The sequence below is a fragment of the Carlito syrichta genome, unplaced genomic scaffold (assembly GCF_000164805.1).
Source record: "Carlito syrichta isolate Samal-C Ts95f unplaced genomic scaffold, Tarsius_syrichta-2.0.1 Scaffold303242, whole genome shotgun sequence".
NCBI lineage: Eukaryota > Metazoa > Chordata > Mammalia > Primates > Tarsiidae > Carlito > Carlito syrichta.
In genome coordinates, this window is record NW_007247338.1 from 11,470 (window position 1) to 31,924 (window position 20,455).

Below are 20,455 nucleotides of genomic sequence, written 5' to 3' on the forward strand. Positions count from 1 at the left end.
TGGTCTAGCTATGTTGCCCAGACTGATTTCAAACTCCAGGGCTCAATGGAAACTCTCACCTCAGCCTTATGAGTAGCAGGATTATAGGCGTAAGCCACTATGCCTGAGCCAGAAGTATTTTTTATCTTTGTCAATTTGAGAGATTTAAATTTTTTTTTCCTGTATTTTTCATCCCATGGTGTATTCATTTACTGCTTTTTGCCACCATAAGACCAGTGTTTGCAGTTCAGGAGGTAGAAATTCAAGGTGGCTTTGTTTCTGTTTTGTTTTGTTTTTGTTTTTGTTTGCTTGCTTGCTTGTTTGCAATTGAGGTCTCACTTTGTCACCCAGGCTGGAATGCAGCGGTCAACTCACAGCCACTACAGCCTCAACCTGAAGGGCTCAGGCTATTCTTCCACCTCAACCTTCCAAGTACCTGGAACTACAGGCAAACACCACTACACCTGGCTAATTTTTTGGTTTATTGTAGAGATGAGGTTTCACCAAGTTGCCTGGGCTGATCGTGAACCTGTGGATTCAGGCAATCCACCTCCCAAAGTGCTGGGATTATAGGCATGAACCACTGAGCTTGGCCTATGACCCCATTTTAAAATGAGAAAACTATGGTACTGAGAGGTTGTATGTCCTAGATCACCATGCCATTAAAATCAAAGTTGGAATTGGAACTCAGCTCTTTGAAGTCAGAAACACAAAGTCTGTGTTTGTACTGAATGAAGAAAAGAGGTTTCAAAGAGCTGCTACTTTAACCTTGATTATGAGAGGACCGAATGCAGAAAAGTCTTTGCAACCTTCACCTTCTTTATCTTGAAGAGCTTCGATAAGAACTACGGCTTCTCTTATTTCTTTTTCTTAATTATTTCCCATAATTAAGTATTTAACTAGCCCATGGTCCCTGAGACTTAAGAGATTTAAAACCTTGTTTTAGGTGACATCAGTGAAAACGATGGAGTAAGGGCATCTGAAAATCCATCCCTTCATAAAAGTAACAAGAAAAAAAATGGGACAGTTGAAGGGCTGCTGGTGGGGCTGACGGGAACCTTGCACGAAGATAGAAGGGAGCCAGGTCAAGGGAAGAATGGAGGAGAGAGTACGGTGGGAGGTCAGCAGAGGTGAAAGACCAGAGCGACCCCATTTTAAACAGGTTCAGGTGAGGGTGGTAGCAGCAAGAGTAGGGGGTGGTCTAGAGAAGAACTAGGGATGGGGTGACCTCGGGATGGCAGGCAACCGAAAGGATGTGTATGTTGGGCTGGGAAGTCTGTAGGTACAAAATGCAAGTAAGACTTGGGACAGGCAGAGATCATAGTTTTCCTGACGGAAGGAGTGAACTAAAGGGGGCACCTTCACTGAAGGGAGGTCTCAGATGACAGGGGGCAGAGGCAGGGAGCTTGGGATAAGCAAACAGTGGGAGCTGAGTAGTGGATATGGGGAATGGGGTGAGAAAGCCGAGTCTTAACGGGGGGAGGACAGAACGGGGGGATTTGGGGAGGCGTGTGGAGTCCCAGGGCTACCGGAGGGGCTGGGGTGAGGATGAGGGGTGTCAGGACAGGCGAGGGGAGGTGGCGGGGCTCGAGGTTGGAGCTGAAGAGGGCCACGAGTGGTGCTGCGCTGACGCCAGGCTGGGGTGCGGGCAGGAAGTCTCAGCAGGAGGGTCTTGGTGGGAGGAAGGGGGGGCCCACAGGGCTTTGTGAGCTGGGACTGCCCTACGGCCTCACGGCGGCCAGGACTGAGGAACTCGAGCGGCCCTCCACTGTCCTCTTTGCCCCTGGACCCCTAACTCACCAGAGAGAGCGAGGAGCAGGGTGGGGAACCCACCCAGCCTGGGCAGCCCTTCAGGCTCACAGCGACGCAAAGGACCTGGCAACCGACAACAGAAAGCTGCTTGGGTGACGCCTGACGTCATCACGCCGGCCAGGCGCTCTGGCCCGCCCCCATCCTGTGGAGCCAATCATGGGACTTGGAGGAGCCGCAGGGAGGGGTCTGTTGCTCCTAGAAGCGTTAGGGTGCGAGGCCCCAGAGCAGGCACGTGGTGTGGGCGGTTAGGACCCAGGGGCACACGCCGGTGCGGAGAGGGGCAGGCGCCAGGACCAGGTGTCACGCTCCTTGCAACTTGCCTGCTGCAGGTCTGCGTCAGACCGGATCCTGGCTTCTGGGTTCACACGTGGTGCAGGTATCCATGTCTGACAATGTTGCAGATTCTGTTTCACACACACAGGGGAGGTGGCTCAGTGACAAGGGACGCCAGTCAGTGAGCAGACATCCCAGCGCATGTCCACAGATTCAGGGGAGAAGTAGCCACAGACTCCAGCCTCACCTCAAAGCCCTGACACACTCCCTCTCTGTGGAGATCCTGGGATTCCTCTTCCGTGTCACTCAGGGATGAAAACCACAGCAGTGATGATCCACAGCGATGATCCCTTGATGGTTCAACACACTTGTGGCCACTCAATTTTCATTTTACCTTAAATGTGGATACTCCTGCATTTGAGAACTGTCATTTTCGTGTGTTTGACTGTAATGCTCTTCATGTTTCAGCTTTCTGAGAATTTCTTGGCAGATAGAATCTCTGAATGGGACCACTGTTTTTCTATGCCATGGTCTAACCATTTGGTTCCTTGAGCCCTGGTCACCATGTTTCCTCGCTTTGCCCCCACCTCCTACCTTGGGGAGGTGAATCTCCTCTCTCTCCCTCTCTAATCTACTTTCTAAATAAATTATGTTTTCCAGTCTAACTTCTGTGCAGCTCTTTGCATCTTTCATGCTGTACTGGATTACTCAAATCCACCCGGGCGGGTCTGACGTAACATTATATCTGATTTTTTTCTTTTCTTTTCTTTTCTTTTCTTTTTTTGTTTTGAGTTGAGTCTGACTCTGTCGCCCAGGTTGGAGTGCAGTAACATGTTCACGGCCACCCCAACATCAACAGGCTGGGCCCAGGCAATCCTTCCACCTCTGCCTTACAAGTAGCTGGAACTACTGATGCATGCTACCACAGCCCCGCTAGTTTTTTTATTTATTGTAGAGATGAGGTCACGCCAAGATGCCCAGGCTGGTCTTGACCACCCAGGTTCAGGCAATCCGCTTGCCTTGGCTTCTCAAAGTTCTGGGATTGCACACTGAGTCACTGAGCCTGACCAAATTTTTTAATTTCTTTTTTTTAGTTGTAGTCTCACTCTGTCACCCAAGCTAGAGAGCAGTGGCACACTTACAGCTACCACATCCTCAGCCTGCTGGTCTCAGGCCACCCTTCTGCTTCAGTCTTCCAAATAGCTGGAACTACAGGCATGCACCACCATACTCAGCTAATTTTTGTATTTATTGTAGAGACAAGGTCTCGCCATATTGCCCAGGCTAGTCTCAAAACACTGGACTCAGGCTATCCTTTCACCTCAGCCTCCCAAAGTGCTAGGAATACAGATATGAACCACTGTTCCCAGTTTATTTTTAATTTTATGGTTATCATAGTTGTACAAATTTATGGGGTACATGGAACATTGTGATACAAGCATACAATGTCTAATTATCAAATTGGGGTTTGGGAAGCCCTGTCACCTCAAACATTGAATATTTCTTTGTGTTGTGAACATTCCAGATCATCTCTTGTAGCTGTTTTGAAATATATGATAAATTACTATTACTATACTGGTGGGGGCAAAAAAGTATACACATTTTAAGTATGACCTTCACTCAAAAGTTAGCATTAATCAAATGAATGCTGGCATCATGTGAAAGAAAGGACAGTCAAAGAAAATGGTATAAAAAAGAATCTCTGAATGGATGCATATATTATCCACCTTGACTATGGAATCTGACACCAGGATCCTCTTATATCCCAACCCCTCATGCACTCTAAAAATTAGCTATAACTGACCGAGCCTCTCATGACCAGGCACTACTGGCCTCCATAACCACTGTGATGACTGGGAGTCATGATCACATACTCCAGAAGAGGAAAGTGAGGTTCAGAGATGGTACAGTAATGCTGAATGTCACACAGGCAGTGGCTAAACAGTGAGCATTCAAATGGAGCTCAACTTTCTCTTCACAGTTAAGCTCTGACACAATCATCACACCCAAAGCTTGGAAGTAGGACCAGGGGATGAGGATGGGAGTTTAAAGAAAGAAAACAAGGGGTACTGAGGAACAGAAACAGATCAGGGCTGTTTCCAGGGTGGTGGGTGGGGGATTCTGTTGCTAAGAAGAAAAAAGAAGTTCAGGAAAAACACAACTAAGAAGAGACAAGATCCACACCCCTAGTCAGGAGAAGAGTCTTTTTTCCCCCTTATTTCCCTGTACGTCTCCTTGTGGTACACCACTATGCTGCTAAACATGAATGGCATAGTCAAATGATAACTGTGACTCTGCTGATCTGTGTCTGTCCTGGATTTCTCCTAAACCCTCTCCTTCCTGAGATGAAACCCATGCTGCTTGATCCCAGGCACAGACTCTCTCTGACTTCATGGCTGCCCTGAAATAAGCCTAGTGTACACCATGGACTGTAGCTAAAGATGTAACCTGACTGAGCTCAACAGACTAATATAAGTGATCAGTCATTCTGTGTCTATCACTTTCTGCCTCTATGTTCCAAATAAGCTTTGTAATAGAGCAGTTTGCTTATTATTATGTGGTAGATACAAAAATGAACATATTATAATTAACAAGGATTAACATGATTTGCTTATTAAGGGGTATGCGTTCCTGACTAAAGCAGCAAGTCCACTGTGCATGTCATTGATTTTCTAGGCCCTAAAACATGTATGGTTCCGTTTACAAGTTATAACCCTGCAGCATAAACACCTCATGTAATATCGTCCACAAATGTGCAGCGAGGTGGAGGGGGTGGGTGGCCACAGCCTCTGCAGCATCCCCCAGTCTCCCAAACTTTTCTATATTCTCACAGAGACACACATTTTGCTAGACTTGGACAGCTGTGTGTGTTCACTTGCAATCTTGAGCAGAATCTGGGGCCTCAGACATTCCCAGGCTCTGACAAATTTGTTTAGGTTGTTGCTCAGAAACACTGAGAAATTAACCCTTTTGCTAAACACATACAAACTTGCTCTGTCCTATATCAAATTTCTTAACTCTCATATATAACTCCACACCTGACACCTTCACTGTGGATACACCCAGGTAAAATATTCTGTGCCTCACTTCCATCTTGAGGCCATGTTATATCATGCCCCATAAGAAAACCCCCCTCCCCAAAGAAATACTTTCGAGTGAAGACACTGGTGTTAAGTGCTTCTTTCTTCATATTTTCCCCAGCCTCGTCTCAGGATAGGGTAGCACCATCCCTTGCAAGAACTTCACTACTGCCACTTTAGGGTCAACTCCAGCCATAAAATGGCACCAGAACTGCATACCAAAGCTGAAAGGAGCCAATGTTCACAGTCTCTGGAAGTCCACTGGGGTCAGCACTTGTGATTTTCAGGGCAATCTCAGAGGAGCCTGTAGATCTAACAGTATATACACAGACACCCCAGAGAGATAAACTTATTTAATAGTTTTCAGGGGGGGTAGAATTTAAATGTTAGGAGGGGGTTTCGTGGTGTTTTTCTTATTAAAATTATAAGTTGGCATTTTAGACCAGATAGTATCAGTTGATGCTGTGGATCAGAGTTCAGCATACATTTTTTAAAAGGGTCTGATGGCAAATATTTTAGCCTTTAAGGATTTTATGTTCTTTGCTGCAGCTAATCAGCTTTGCCATTGTAGTGTTAAAGTAGTCGTAGACAGTACCCAAAGGAATGAGTATCTGTGCTCCAGTAATATTTTACATGAAAAACAGCTGGCATACCTGCTGTTGGTGGTTTATAAAACATATCTCATTTTATATTAGTCAGAAAGAATTGGGTAGGTCTAGAAAGGCCTAGTATGCTCAGAGATCATTGTATTTTGTTTTTTTAATCAGCTCCAAGCCGATAGTACCAATTGCAATGGAATAAGTTATACAAATGTTATATCTCTTGGGCAAATGCAACTATAGATGGAATTTTTTCCTTTTACAACAACTTGTAGAAAGCCCAGAAAAGGAAGTCTTGGATTGATTAGGGTTGCCAGGAGTGAAAAATCTTTTAGGGGATTGTCTCTCTGTTTTTCTGCTGAATCCTGCTTTCTGGGAAGAGAATCTTTTATTAAATATTTGTTTATGAAGGGAGAAGTGTTCGGTTTAATTTCGTACATGAATCTCTTTAATACTTATTTTGTATTGCCTCCCACATTTGGGGAAAACTCTGGGTGGAATGACTCCTAATTCAACCCATCACTTTGTTTGTAGCAAAGGTCACTAAAGAAATCTATAATTCATTTGGTAAAAGCATGTGTTTGTGCATAATGCTTATATCATTTTCCTTTCCTTTCCTCAAGAGTAGGAAGCTGGCAGAAAGCACTAGTAAATGTTCCAGTTTCCTGAAATGGAAAGTGAAAAAAGTGACTTTCTTGTATCACTCTCAGTACCTATGGCTTGGAAGGCAAATGTGCAAGTCTACTTGCAGTAGTGTAAAGAGTTGACCGTGCCGGTGAGCTCTCTTGAACTTTTTGGTCTAGCTGGTAGAGTTGGGTTTTCTGTCCTGCAGTAGAGCATATATGTCCCATCATGCAATGGAAGATGGATCTGTGGAGGTAGTCTTTGTTGTGAACATCTGAAGAATTACTGTTAGGCAAATGTTATTGTCCAAAAAGTAACCGTGGTGATTCTGACCAAGACTTTTTCTCCAGTAGAGTCCAGGACAGAGTTCCAGCTCCATCTTCCCAACCTGAACGGTATGACACAATGTTAAAGGGAGTAGACGCCCCAGAATCTGGAGCAGCCAGGTGTGAAAAATACAGACTAATACGTATCAAAAAGTCAAACCATTTCAGCCACCAAAAGCATCATGTTTGTCCTGAATGTGGAAGAGACTTTTGTCAGAGATCAGATCTGAACAAGCACCAGCAGACACACACAGGGGAGAAGAAGCCTTACCTGTGCCCTGAGTGTGGGTGCCAGTTTAGCGAGAAGACCTCTCTCACCATACATCAGAGGAAGCACTCAGGAGAGTGTGTACAGGGAACGAGGATGATACTTCAGGTATACATCCTTTCTCACTAACCACAAGAGGATTAACACTGGGGAGAGACCCTTTGCATGGTAGAAATGCAGGCAAGTCTTTTGCCAGAAGATAGCCCTTATTCTATACCAGAGGACACACTTGGAGGAGAAGCCCTCTGTGTGTCCCGAGTATGGGAGAGGTTTTTGCCAGAAGGTACCACTCCTCCAACACCAAAGCTCATACACAGGGGAGAAGCCCTTCTTGTGCCTTGAGTGTAGATGTGGCTTCAGACAGCAGTCACTATTATTCATCAGTCACCAGAATATACACTCAGGAGAGAAGCCTTATGCCTGTGGTGAGTGTGGACACAGCTTTCACTAGAAGAGTACCCTCATCAGACACCAGAGAACACACACAAGAGAGGAGACTCACCTGTGCCCCCTGACTCACCTGTGAGTGAGGTTTTAGCCAGAAGGTCACCCTCATCAAATACCAGAGGATACACAGGTGAGATGCATTACCTGTGCCCTGAATCTGGACGTGACTTTGGGCCGAAAGTACCTCATCAAACGCTAGAGGACACACACATGGGAGAAGCACTATCTTGGCTCCGAGTGTGGGCGTGCTTTTGGTTTTAGGTCACTCCTTACTAGACACCAGAGGACACACTCCGAGGAGGAGCTTTATGTAGACAGGGTGTGTAGGCAAGAACTTGGTCCAAAGTGACACCTCATCTCTGGTCAGAGAATGTATTCAGGAGAGAAACTTTGTGTTTGTGAGTGTGGACATGGCTTTGGCTTTTAGTCTGCCCTCATCTGACATCAGCAGACTCACTCTGGAAAGAAACCATATGTATGCAGGGCATGCAGGCATGTCTTTAGCCAGAAGTCACACTTGCACAAACCAAGTCTTTAGACAAAGTCTGACCATCAGCTCCTACACAAGAGGTGCTCTCCACTCCACTCCCCTTCCTCCCCTTATCCCCTCCCCACTCCCTTTCTTTCCCCTCTCCTGTCCTCAAAAATGTGAAGCTGGCAGAAGTCACTAGTAAATGTTGCAGTTTTCTGAATGGAATGGGAAAAAGTGTCTGTTGTTGATCATGAGCTAATTGGTTTATGGTTTACTTTCTATGTTAGTAATGTGTCTTTCCTAGGGCTGCCATAATAAAGTACCCCAGTCTGAGGGGCTTTAATAGCATAAAGTGGTTCTCTCTTATTTGTGAATTCCGAAGTCCCAAATCAAGGTATTGACAGGTTTGGTTATTGCTAAATCCTTTCTCCTTTGCTTGCAGATGACTGCCTTCTTGCTGCATCCTCTTAGAGCCTTTTTTCCTGTGCATATGCTTTCTTGGTGTCTCTTCCTCTTCTTATAAAGAACATCAGTCATTTTGTATAGGGCCACACCCATATGACTTCATTTAAACCTAGTACCTTCTTAAAGGCTCGATGTCCAAATACAGCCACATTGGCGGATGAGACTTCAACATATAAATTTTGGCAGAACACAATTTTGTCTATAACTCTAGATCACCAAAATTCATGTTCTTCTCACATACACAATTTTGCAAATCCTAAAATTCTGGTTCCATTTTGCTTAACGGTTTCTTCAATTTATTTCTCTCCTTTCATTGTTTACTCTAAGCACAAGAAGAAAACAGGCCACAGTTTCAACACTTTGTGCAGAAGTCTCAGAGAATATTCAGCATTTACATCACTTAGAGTATCTACATCCCATAAAACTCTAGAACACAATTGGAGCAAATCCTCAGCAACTGTATAGCAAGGATTTCAGTTTCCAGTTTCTTGTCCTTCATTTCTATTTAAGACCTCACCACAATCAGCTTCAACAACTACATTCCTATCAACAGTATTTTAAAGGCAGTCCAGGATTTTTCTAACATGTACCTCAAAACTCTCCTACCCTCCACTAATTATCCATTTCTAAGCCACTTCCACATTTTAGGTTTATTATAAAGTCCCCTATTCCTGGTACCAAAATATTATTAGTGTGCTAGAACTGACATTAAAAAAACAGACTGAGTGCCTTAAGCAATATAACATTATTTCTTCACAGTTCTGGAAGTTGGACGTCCCAGAACAAGGTGTTGGCTGGTTTAGTTTTTAATAAAGTCTTTTCTCCATGGCCTTCAGATGGCTACTTTCTCTGTTTCTTCACATGACCATTGTTTAATGTGTGTTTTGTGGGTGTCTCTCCCTCTTATAAGAATGCTGGTCATATTGTATTAGGGCCACACTCAAAATACCTAATTTTAACTTCAATTACTCCTTTAAATTTCCTATATTCAAATAATTATATTGGGAATTTGGAATTGAACATATGAACTGGGAAGGGAGAGGGACATAATTCAGTCCATAACACTCTGCCTCGAACCCTCATAATTCATTTCCACCAATCAATTCCTTCCATAAGGGGAATTTTCTTAACCATTCATTTCCTTTCCCCATAAGTGTGAATAAGGCAGAAATCACTAGTAAATGTTGTTCTACTTTCCTGATATGGAATGGAGGAAAAAAGTTTCCTTCATTGATCATGAAATAGTTGATTTATGCTTTGTATACAACAGTTATCTGTATTTTGTGGCTTTTTCTTTTAATTAAATGCTACTCTACAAAGCTGTATACTTGGCTATGTGTCTTGTTCTCTGACCTGTTGAGCAGAACTCAAGGTATTCAACCTCTTGGGAGGAGCTGATCTGTGATTTTATTCTGAACCCTTGTCCTGTGTGAGAGTGATGTTAATATGGTTTTCAACCTCACCCCTTCCTAAGTCCTCCAGTGTCTGTGATTATACCCCCTAGCCACACACTCAACCTTCCTAAGGGTATTTATTCTCACCCCATTCCTGCATCTTGAGGCTCCATCATGTGATCTATGACCACATGCCAGTGATTCAGCTGTAGATGTCAGGCCCTAAAGCTACAGTCCTCCTTAGTCCTCCATTACAGGGTTAAAGCTCTGAAGCCACCCAACCTTATATCTAGCTCAAGGCACTGTCCCTTGAGCCATAACCCTCCCCCTTTCCCCTAAGCCCTAGAGTCCAAATGTCCCAGATCCTGACAAATGCCTATACCACGACTGACTCTGGCCCTGTGCCTTTGGACCAAGTGTGTCCATTACGGACTGTATCCCCGGGTTCTTGAGTCACTACTGTCTCAGAGGAGGGTTTCACCAGAATGAAAAGAAAGAGATTTTAGTTTGGGGGAATAAAAAAGTGTTGGGAGGAAGGGTGAATGAAAAATGACAGATAAAGAAAAATGACAGATAGATGATCCAGTGACCCCAATATCTCAGTTGGGGTTGTCCAGACTTCAGTGATCTCCAGATCAGTTTTGCAGGGATGACCTAGGACCATCTGGGGATGGCCCTCATTAACGCATTCTACTAAAGTCCCTTTGCCACAGCCACTTTTTTATGGCCAGAGCTGAATGTCACAAGGGAAGGCATGTGTGAGTTTGTGTGCATGTGCATATGTGTGGTTATCTCACACCAACAGTTTAAAAAGTTTTTACTGAGAATATAAACAGAAATAATAACCATTGTAGCATATATATAATGCCCTTTTACTAAAAGTGTTTTCCTATCATGGAAGTTTTTATATAACTTCACCCAAAATAGACCTATAAGTGACATATAAATCAAAAACAAAGAAGATAAAAAGTGAACTTGTGTTTTTTATAATGTCTCTGCTAGAGAAATCTAAAATGGTGAAAGAAGGGAAAACAAAACCTTTTAATTGTTTGATAAAAACTACACAATAAATGAAATTAATGCTTTGTGGAAATAGGAAATCTATGCCTGACACTACTACACAACATTCCACTATAGACCTTTGGAAAAGAAAAAAAACCATCAAAGCATATTCTCCAGAGTTACTTTAAACTCTGGAAATACAATGGGCCTGAATGTTAATGCCCCAAAACAGCACAAAAATGACAATTTTTGTTTGTTTGTTTGTTTGTTTGGGGGCTTTTTGTTTGTTTTTGAGATAGGGTCCCACTTTGTCACCTGGGGCTGGTAGCATCATAGCTCATTGTGCCCTTGAATTCCTGGGCTCAAATGTTCTTCTTGAGTACCTAGGGCTACAGGTGTGTGTCACCACACCCTGTTTTTTTATTATTTAGTTGTAATAGAGTCACAGTCTTGCTATATTGCTCAGGTTGGTCTCAAACTCCTGGTCTCAAGTGATCCACCGCCTTGACCTCCCAAAACTGAAGGAGTACAGACATGAGCCACAATATCTGGTCAAAACTGACTGTTCTTAAATGGAGCATGGCAGTAACTTTCAAAGTAGCATGGCCCTTTTCGGAAGTAATCACTTTGCTTAGCCCATATGCGAAAGGAGGGAAATTAAGCTCTATCTTCCGGAGGAAAGACTATCAAAGAATTTGGAAATGCATGTTAAAATTATCATAATAATAAATATCTGGAGTAAGATATCTTGAAGTTATATAAATGTTTCTCTGTAATGTTTTGTCCAATAATTTCAGTATTCATTGATATATCTTGCCTGTAGCAATATAATTACCATAGTATTCTAATGTTTTTATTTCTTGCATTGTTCCCTTTTTTTAATTCTTCTATAATGTAATATTTAGTCATTTACGTCTGCCAGTATGGACTCAAGGCTCCTTGTTTTATTCATTGAGTGATCATCTGACAGATCATTTATTTTTTCACTCAAAATTTTCCAGCTTTAGCCTCTGGGAGCTACCCTTAATTTTTTACATACAAGATCCTCTAAGCTTATCTTATATTTTTCTCATCCCACACGTGGAACCAGCCTTCCCTGCCTCCTTTATTTAAAAACAATATTTAGAATCTAAGTTGTGGATACTAGGTATGCTTCTAGATCTTTCAGGGACAGAGCTAGGATAAAGGTGTATAGAATGATGATACACACATATGTGTTTACTTTTGTAAACATCTACCTTTATATATTAAAATAAATCTATCTTCATACTAATATCTTTGACTCCAATCCAGCACCACAAGATTCATTCTAGCCTTCCCCCACCTCCTGGCTCTTCTTGATTTGTAACCTATTTCTCTGACTTTTTTCCTTGATCATTCACTGTTTTAGAGATTTTATTTTGTACAACCTTATCACAACACAAGTCACATATCATACAATTCACTCACTTAAAATGTACAGTCAATAGTTTTTAGTATAGTCACAGAATTGTGTAACCATTACAAAATCAATTTTAGAACATTTTAATCACCCCCAAAATAGCCTGTGTACCTTCCATTTCCTTTAGACCCGCATTCTTGGGCAACCACTATCTATCTCTCTCTACAGGTTTCCTTACTCTGAATATTTTTTGTATATGGAATCATACAATTGTCTGAACCTTCTCTTTGAATGTATTCTACACAAGTGCTACTGCATGTGGAAATGTTCCATTTATATAATCCTTCTTGTTGGTGCTCCCTGAACCCAGAATGAAAGGATATCCCACAGAAGACAGAAAGATCATCAAGTTTTCAGATATATACCACCACCTTGGGTTCAGGGTTCAAGATTGAACACATCAAGTTCTTTCAGGCTCATTTTTGTAGAATCATGAACTCACGTGGTAGTGGTTTCACAACATTTAAGACCCTATTATTAACACATTTGACAACAACAATTCATGGTAATTTTAAAAGTATCATAATTAATGTCGGTAGGTACCCATTCAAAGACCCTCCCTTTGGTCCAAGCGAAGTCTTGAAAAACAATTTATATTAGTTTGTTTGACAATTGTCTTTTCTTGATTGTTTTGAGGTGCCTCTCCAACTTATAAAGCATCTGTCTAAATGCAAGAGGAGATATTAGACTGAAGAAACCCCGAATCGTTCTGTCAGTAAATCATGTAAATCAATTCTGTCTGGTCCCATTGTAGTAAGCAAGTGAAGGCTTTTGTTCTTCATTTGCCAAGAAGCCTACTGACAGGGTCAGTGAGGAGAGAAACTACACACAAAGTAACAGAACTTAGTGTCTTTGCTTGGGGAAACTCTACACTTCTGTGGGTCCTTGATTGAGAGAAAATGAGGTTATTTGAGATACTACTAGTGAGGTATTAATGTTTGTTTTAAAATAACACATTGACGTAAAAACTGTTCCTAGATGTCAGACTCCTTTTTACAAGGCTCATGTTGTGTGATGATATCACGTTGGCACAAATATTTAAACCCAGGAGAGGTACAAACAGGGTAAACTTAGTGAAACTTTAAATATATGCTCAGCTGTGTTCCTGGAATTGCTGTAGCAAAATAAATTGAAAGTTACAACAGAATAGTTACATAACAATAACAAAATCAAACCCAAGCAAAACATTTTTCTTTATCAGTTAATTGAGTATTATTAGTTATTTTTGTGGTCTAATATCATCAGCAACATGATTATGTGTATGCCTTTATAAGAGAGCTATCATCTTTTATAATAAGCTATTGTCGTATTTCCAAAGATTGTGGTAATACAAGTGCATACCTTAAAATCTTTTTAGGTCAATTTACACACACACACACACACACACACACACACACACACACATAAACACACACAAGGTGAAATAGTATTCTGTCTCAAAAAAAGAATCCTGTCTTTTTGACTACATGGATGAACCTGGATGACATTATGGTTAAGTGATGTCATTGAGATTTTGGAAGAAGACAAATTCCATATAAGCTCACTCATAATAGAATCTAAAAGTGGAGCTCATAGAAGTTATGTGTAGAATTGTGTTTACCAGGGGCAGATGGTGAGATATTGGGAGATGTTACTAAAAAGCTATAAAGTTTCATTTAGGAGGAGAAAGTTCAAGAGACCTAATGTACATTATGATAACTATATTTAATATAGTCATATGTAACTTAATGATGGGGATATGTTCTGATAAATGTGTTGTTCAGAGATTTTTGTTGTGCAAACATGATACTGTGAACTTACACAAACCTAGAAGGTATAGCCTACTATACACCTAGGTTATATGGAATAGCCTGTTACTTCTTGGCCAAAATTCTGCATAGTGTGCTACTGTAGTAAATACTGTAGATAATTGTATCACAGTGGTATTTGGGTATCTAAACATAGAAAAGGATCATTAAAACAATGGGATTATAATCTTATGGGACCACTGCCATATGTAGTCCATAGCTGACTGAAACATTGTCATGTGATGTGTAACTGAACAATACATTGTATTCTCAAAACTTGGTAAGAGAGTAGACTTGAAGTGTTCTTCACACAAAGAAAATGACAGGTGATACAAATGTAATTAGCTCAATTAGACCCTCCCACAATGTAAACCTATTTCAAAATGACATGCTGGACAAGGTAAATATATACAATTTTAGTTAATTTTTTTAAAAGAACACAAAAAAGATTGATCTCTGAATATTATTAGCATAAAATGTATACTTGTGAGCCAATCAAGACATACATGTGGCTTTGTTTTTTTTCCTTTCAGCACGTTTGAGTTCCTTGTAGGTCCTGGATGTTAGGCCTTTGTCAGACATACAGTTGGCAAATATTTTTTCCCACTCTGTGAGCTGTTTCTCCACTATCTTGATGTGACTTTGCAGAAGATTTTCAGTTTAATGAGGTCACACTCGTTTATCTTATCCCTTATGACATGTGCATTTGGAATTTTGATCAAGAATTGGTTGCCAGTTCCAATTTCCATAAGGCTATCTCCTGCATTTTCTGAGGTTTCTTTAAGTTTGAGGTTTTATATTTAGGTCTTTGATTCATTTAGAGTTGATTTTTGTGTATAGTGATAAGTAGGGGTGTTGGTTTAATCTTCTGCATGTGGTCATCCTGTTTTCCCAGCATCATTTACTGAACAGTTTCTCCTCTCCCCAGTGGCTAATGGTGGGAGGCTTTGTTGAAGATGAGTTGGTTGAGAAATTCAGGTTTTGCTTTAGAATCTCCATCCTGTTCTATTGTCTATATAACTGTACTTGCACAAATACTAGGCTTGATTATTCAATTAATGTAGCCTTCAAATAAAGTTTAAAGTCTGGAAGTGTGATACCTCCTGCTTTGATTCTTTTGCTAAGGATTGTTTTGGCTATTCATGGTCATTTATGTTTCCATGTGAAATTTCTGTATTTTTGTGTCCAGGTCTGAGAAGAATGATGGTGGTAATTTAATGGGTATTGTGTTAAATCTGTAGATTGCCTTGGGTAGGATAGATACCTTAACCATGTTGTTTCTTCCAATTCATGAGCATGGAATATTTTTCTATTTGTTTGTGACATCTTTGATTTCTTTGAGCAGTGTTTAAGAAAACGCTAAAGTATTTCATTTTTTGTGGCAATTGTGAATGTGATTATTTGGATTTCTGTTTGTTTATTGCTGATGTATAGGAACGCAACCATATTTTGCACATTTATTTTATACCCTGAGACTTTGCCAAAGTCCTTTATCAATGCAGGGAGGTTTTTGACAGATCCCCTTGGATTTTTGACGTATAGAATCATGTTGTCTGAAAAGAGGGATAACTTCACTTCCTCTTTTCCTATTTAGATATCCCTAATTTCCTTCTCTTGTCTGGCTGCTTTAGCTAGGACTTCCAATATTATGTTGAACAGAAGGGGTGAGAGTGGAAATCCTTGTCTTGTTCTGGTTTTCAGGGGAAATGGTTCCAGTTTCTGTCTGTTTAGCAGTATGTTGGCTGCAGGTTTCTTATAGATGGCGCTTATTATTTTGATGTATGTTCCATCTATGCCTAGGTGTTTGAGGGTTTTTATTAAGAAAGGATGCTGGATATTATTGAAAACTTTGTCCACGTCTAATGATTTAATCATGTGGTTCTTGTTTTTACATCTGTTGATGTATTTAATTGTGTTTATGGTCTTGCAGCTTTTGAACCAGTTCTGCATCCCAGGGATGATGAGCATGGTGGATGATTTTTTATATGTGTTGTTGGATATGGTTTGCTAGAATCTTGTTGTTGAGAATTTCTGCATCTATGTTAAGCAAGGATATTGACCTATAGTTCTCATTCTTTGTTAGATCTTTACTCAGTTTAGGTATCAGTGTGAGTGATGTTCGCTTCCTAAAATGATTTGGGGTGAGGTCCATCTTTTTGGATTGCCTGGACTAGCTTCAGTAGGATTTGTATCAGCTCCTCCTTGTATTTTTTGTAGAAATATGCTGGAAAGCCATCTAGTCTAGGTTGTTTTTGTTTTGTTTTTGTTTGTTTGTTTGTTTTTTGTGGGTAGTTTTCCATTCAACATAGTCAATTTCCTAGGTAGTTAATAGTCTACTTAGGGTTCAATTTCTTTTTGTTTCAGTCTGAGGAGTTTGCATGATGTCAGAAAATCCTCCATTTAATTAAGGTTTCAAGTTTGTTTCCATACAAGTGTACATAGTAATCTCTGATCATCTTTTGCATTTCTGTCGAGTCAGTTGTGACTTGATCTTTTGCATCTCTGACTGTGTTTATTTGGGCTTCTTCTCTATTTTTCTTGGTTAGTCTAGCTAGGAGTCCATCAATCTTGTTTATACTTTCAAAGAACCTGCTTTTCACATTGCTGATTTTTTGTATTATATTTTTGTCTTCTATGTCCCATATTTGGGCTTTTATTTTGGTGATTTAGATTGTCTGCTGAGGTTAAGGTTTTGGTGGTCTTGCTTTTCCAGCTTCCTTAGGTGATTTGTTAGGCTGTTAACTTGTGATCTTTCCATTTTCTTCATGTGCATTTTTAGAGATAGTATTTCAGTCTTGTGAGATTTGTTTATGCTTGATTTATGGCCTAGGATGTGGCCGATCTTAGAGTACATCCATGTGGTGATGAGTAGAATGATCAAGAATTGGTTACCAGTTCCAATTTCCATAAGGATGTCTCCTGTGTTTTCTAAGATTCTTATAGTTTGAGGTTTTACGTTTAGATCTTTGATCCATTTAGAGTTCATTTTTGTGTGTGGTGATAGGTAGGGGTCCTGTTTCAATCTTCTCCATGTGCTCAGCCAGTTTTCCCAGCACCATTTACTGCATAGGTTCTCCTCTCCTGAGTGGTCATTGTTGGAGGCTTTGTCAAAGATGAGTTGGTTGAGGAATTGAGGCTTTGCTTCCAGAATCTCTATCCTTTTCCATTGTCCTATATGCCTGTTCTTGTACCAATACCAGGCTGTTTTGATTACTGTAACATTATAATAAAGTTTGAAGTCTTGAAGTGTAATACCTCCTGCTTTGTTCTTTTGAAAAGGATTGTTTTGGCTATTCGTAATTGTTTATGTTTCCATATGAATTTCTATATTGTCATTTCCAGGTCTGAGAAGAATGATGTTGCTAACTTAATGGGTATTGCGTGGACTCTGTCGATTGCCTTTGGTAGGATGGTTATCTTAATGTTGATTCTTCCTATCCATGAGCGTGGGATATTTTTCCATTTGTTTGTGTTTTCTTGGATTTCTTTGAGCAGTGTTTTGTAGTTTTCATTGTAAAGGTATTTCACTTCTCTGGTTAAGAGGATGCCAAGTTATTTCATTTTCTTTGGTGGATATTGTGAATGGGATTGTACTTTTAATTTGGGTCTCTGTCTGCTTGCTATTGGTGTATAGAAATTCATCTGTCTTTTGCACATTTATTTTGTACCCTGAGACTTTACCAAAGTCCTTTATCAGTGCAAGCAGGTTTTTAACAGATTCTCTTGTTTTTTCAAGGTATAGAATCATGTCATCAGCAAAGAGGAACAACTGGACTTTCTATTTTCCTATTTGGATACCCCTGATTTCCTTCTCTTGTATAATTGCCCAAGCCAGGGCTTCCAACACAATGTTGAACAATAGGGATGAGAGTGGGCAGCCTTGTCTTGTCCCAGTTTTCTGTGGAAATGTTTCCAGCTTCTGTTCATTTAGCAATATGTTAGCTGTGGGTATATCATAAATGGCACTTACTATTTAGAGGTATGTTCCTTCTATGCCTAGGTGTTTGAGGGTTTTTATCAAGAAGGGATGCGTATTTTATCAAAAGCTTTTTCTGCATCTAGTGATACAATCATGTGGTTCTTGTTGCTATGTCTGTTGTTGTATTTAATTACATTTATGGTCTTGTAACTGTTGAACCAGCTCTGCATCCTGGGGATGAAGCCTTCTTGATCATGATGGATGATTTTGAGATGTGCTTTTGAATCCAAATTGCTAGAATCTTGTTAAGAATTTTTGCATCTATGTTCATAAGAGATATTGGTCTGTAGTTCTCTTTTTTTTTGGATCTTTACCCGGTTTGGGTATCAATGTGATGTTAGCTCTGTAAAATGATTTGGGGAAAATTCTATCCTTCTCAATTGCCTGGAATACTTTCAATATGATTGGTATCAGCTCCTTCTTGGATGTTTTGTAGATTTCTGCTGGAAAGCCATCTGGTCCAGGGTTTGTTTCTGTTTTTCTTTCTCTTTTCTTTTTTTTTTTTTTTGAGTTGGAGTCTCACTCTGTCATCCAGACTAGAGTACAGTGGCCATTCCTGGCCACTGCAAACTCGACCTGCTGGGCTCTGGAGATCCTTCTGCCTCAGCATTCCAAGTAGCTGGAACTACAGGCGCATGCTACCAAGCCTGGCTATTTTTTTTTATTTATTGTAGAAATGAGGTCTCACCAACTTTCCCAGGCAGGTCTCAAACCCGCAGGCTCAGGCAACCCACTCACCTCGGCCTCCCAAAGCATGGGATTACAGGCTGAGCCACCGAGTCCAGCCTGTTTTTCTTTTTTTTATAGGTAGCTTTTTTTTAATGACAGAGTCAATTTCTTGAGTGATTATTGGTCTATTTAGTGTCTCACTGCCTTCTTGTTGCAACCTGGGGAGGTTGTGTGATGTCAGAAAGTCCTCCATTTCATTTAGGTTATCAACTTTATTTCCATATATATGTATATAGTAATTTCTGGTTATCTTTTTTGTTTCTTCAGAGTCAGTTGTGATTTGATCTTTTGTATTTCTGACTGTGTTTATTTGGGGTTTTTCTCTCTTTTTCTTGTTCATTCCTGCTAGGGGGCCATCAATCTTGTTAATTCTTTCAAAAAACCAGTTTTATGTTTTGTTGATGGTTTCTATGATATTTTTGTCTTCTGTGTCCTGCATTTGGGCTTGTATTTTGGTGATTTGTATTCTTCTGCTAAAGTTGGGGTTTTGGTGGTCTTCTCTTTCTAGTTCTCTTAGGTGATTTGTTAGGCTCTCACCTTGTGATCATTCCATTTTCTTGATGTGTGCACATAGAGTTATAAATTCCTCTCTTAGAAGTGTGTTCATGGCATCTTAGAGGTTTTGGTAAGATGTTTCTTCCTTTTCATTTGTTTCCAGGAAAATTTTAATTTCTGCTTTGATTTCAGTGTTGACCTAGTAGTTGTTCAGCATCATGCTGTTTAGAGTCCATGTCTTTGTGGGCTTTTGGGGAAATGGTGGTGGTATTATATATTTTTATTCCACTGTTGTCTGTGAATGTGCATGGCAAGATTTCAACCTTAGGGAATTTGTTTATGCTTGATTTATGGCCAAGTTTGTGATCAATCTTGGAGTGCATTCCATGTGGTGATGAGTAGAACATATATACTGTGGTTGTTTGGTGTAAAACATCTGTAGGTAACTATTAAGTCCATTTGGTGGAGTGTCAAGTTTTGGGTTCTGCATCTCCTTGTTGATTTTTTGCCTTGTTGATCTATCTAGGGCTGTCAGTGGGGTATTCAAGTCCCCTGCTATAATAGTGTTAGAGTCAATATCTTTTTTTAGTTCACTTAGTAGTTGCTTTATACATGCCCGTGCTCCTGTGTTTGGTGCATATATGTTTAGGATGGATATTTGTTGTTGATGGTTTGAACCTTTTATCATTATGTAGTGTCCTTTTTCATCTTTTTAAATTTTTGATAGATTAAAGGTTGTTTTGTCTGATATTAAGACTGCAACTCCTGCCTTTTTTTGTGTTCCATTTGCCTTGAAATTTGTTTTCCATCCTTGAACTTTGAGTCTGTGTGCATCCCTTGTAGTGAGATGAGTCTCCTGGATGCAGTAAATAATTGGGTCATGGTTTCTTATCCAGTCTGCCATTCTATGTCTTTTCAGTGATGCATTTAGTCCATTCACATTCAGTTTGATTACTGAAATGGGATTGTTTATGCTGTCATGAGGTTCTTATAAAGTCTTTTCTTTGTTTGCTTGTTTTCTTTTGGCTTTTGTGTTATTGTATATGAGTGTTTTCGAGTTTCTTGTTGCACTGTATTCTCTGCTGATTCTGTGCTCTGCTATTCTCTTGGGAAGTCTGTGGTCATTTTTTTTTATTTCTTCTCTACTTAATAACTTTTTAAGTGTCTCATGGAGAGCAGATCTGGAAGTTTTATAATCTCTTAGGGATTGGATGACCTGGAAGGATTTTAATTCTCCATCACTGATGAAACTGAGCTTGTCTGGACAGGAAATTCTTGGTTGA

The 20,455-nt window shown here is 40.3% G+C and overlaps 1 protein-coding gene across 1 annotated transcript; it reads left to right on the top strand.

Annotated features, from left to right (window-relative positions):
- Positions 1 to 1,527: 1,527 nt before the first annotated feature.
- On the top strand, positions 1,528 to 7,946 carry ZNF169 (zinc finger protein 169). Its single transcript, XM_021712414.1, is given in 6 exon segments — positions 1,528 to 1,883; positions 6,682 to 7,038; positions 7,040 to 7,472; positions 7,474 to 7,529; positions 7,531 to 7,587; positions 7,589 to 7,946. Coding segments are annotated over 6 exon segments (1,617 nt in total).
- Positions 7,947 to 20,455: the final 12,509 nt, after the last annotated feature.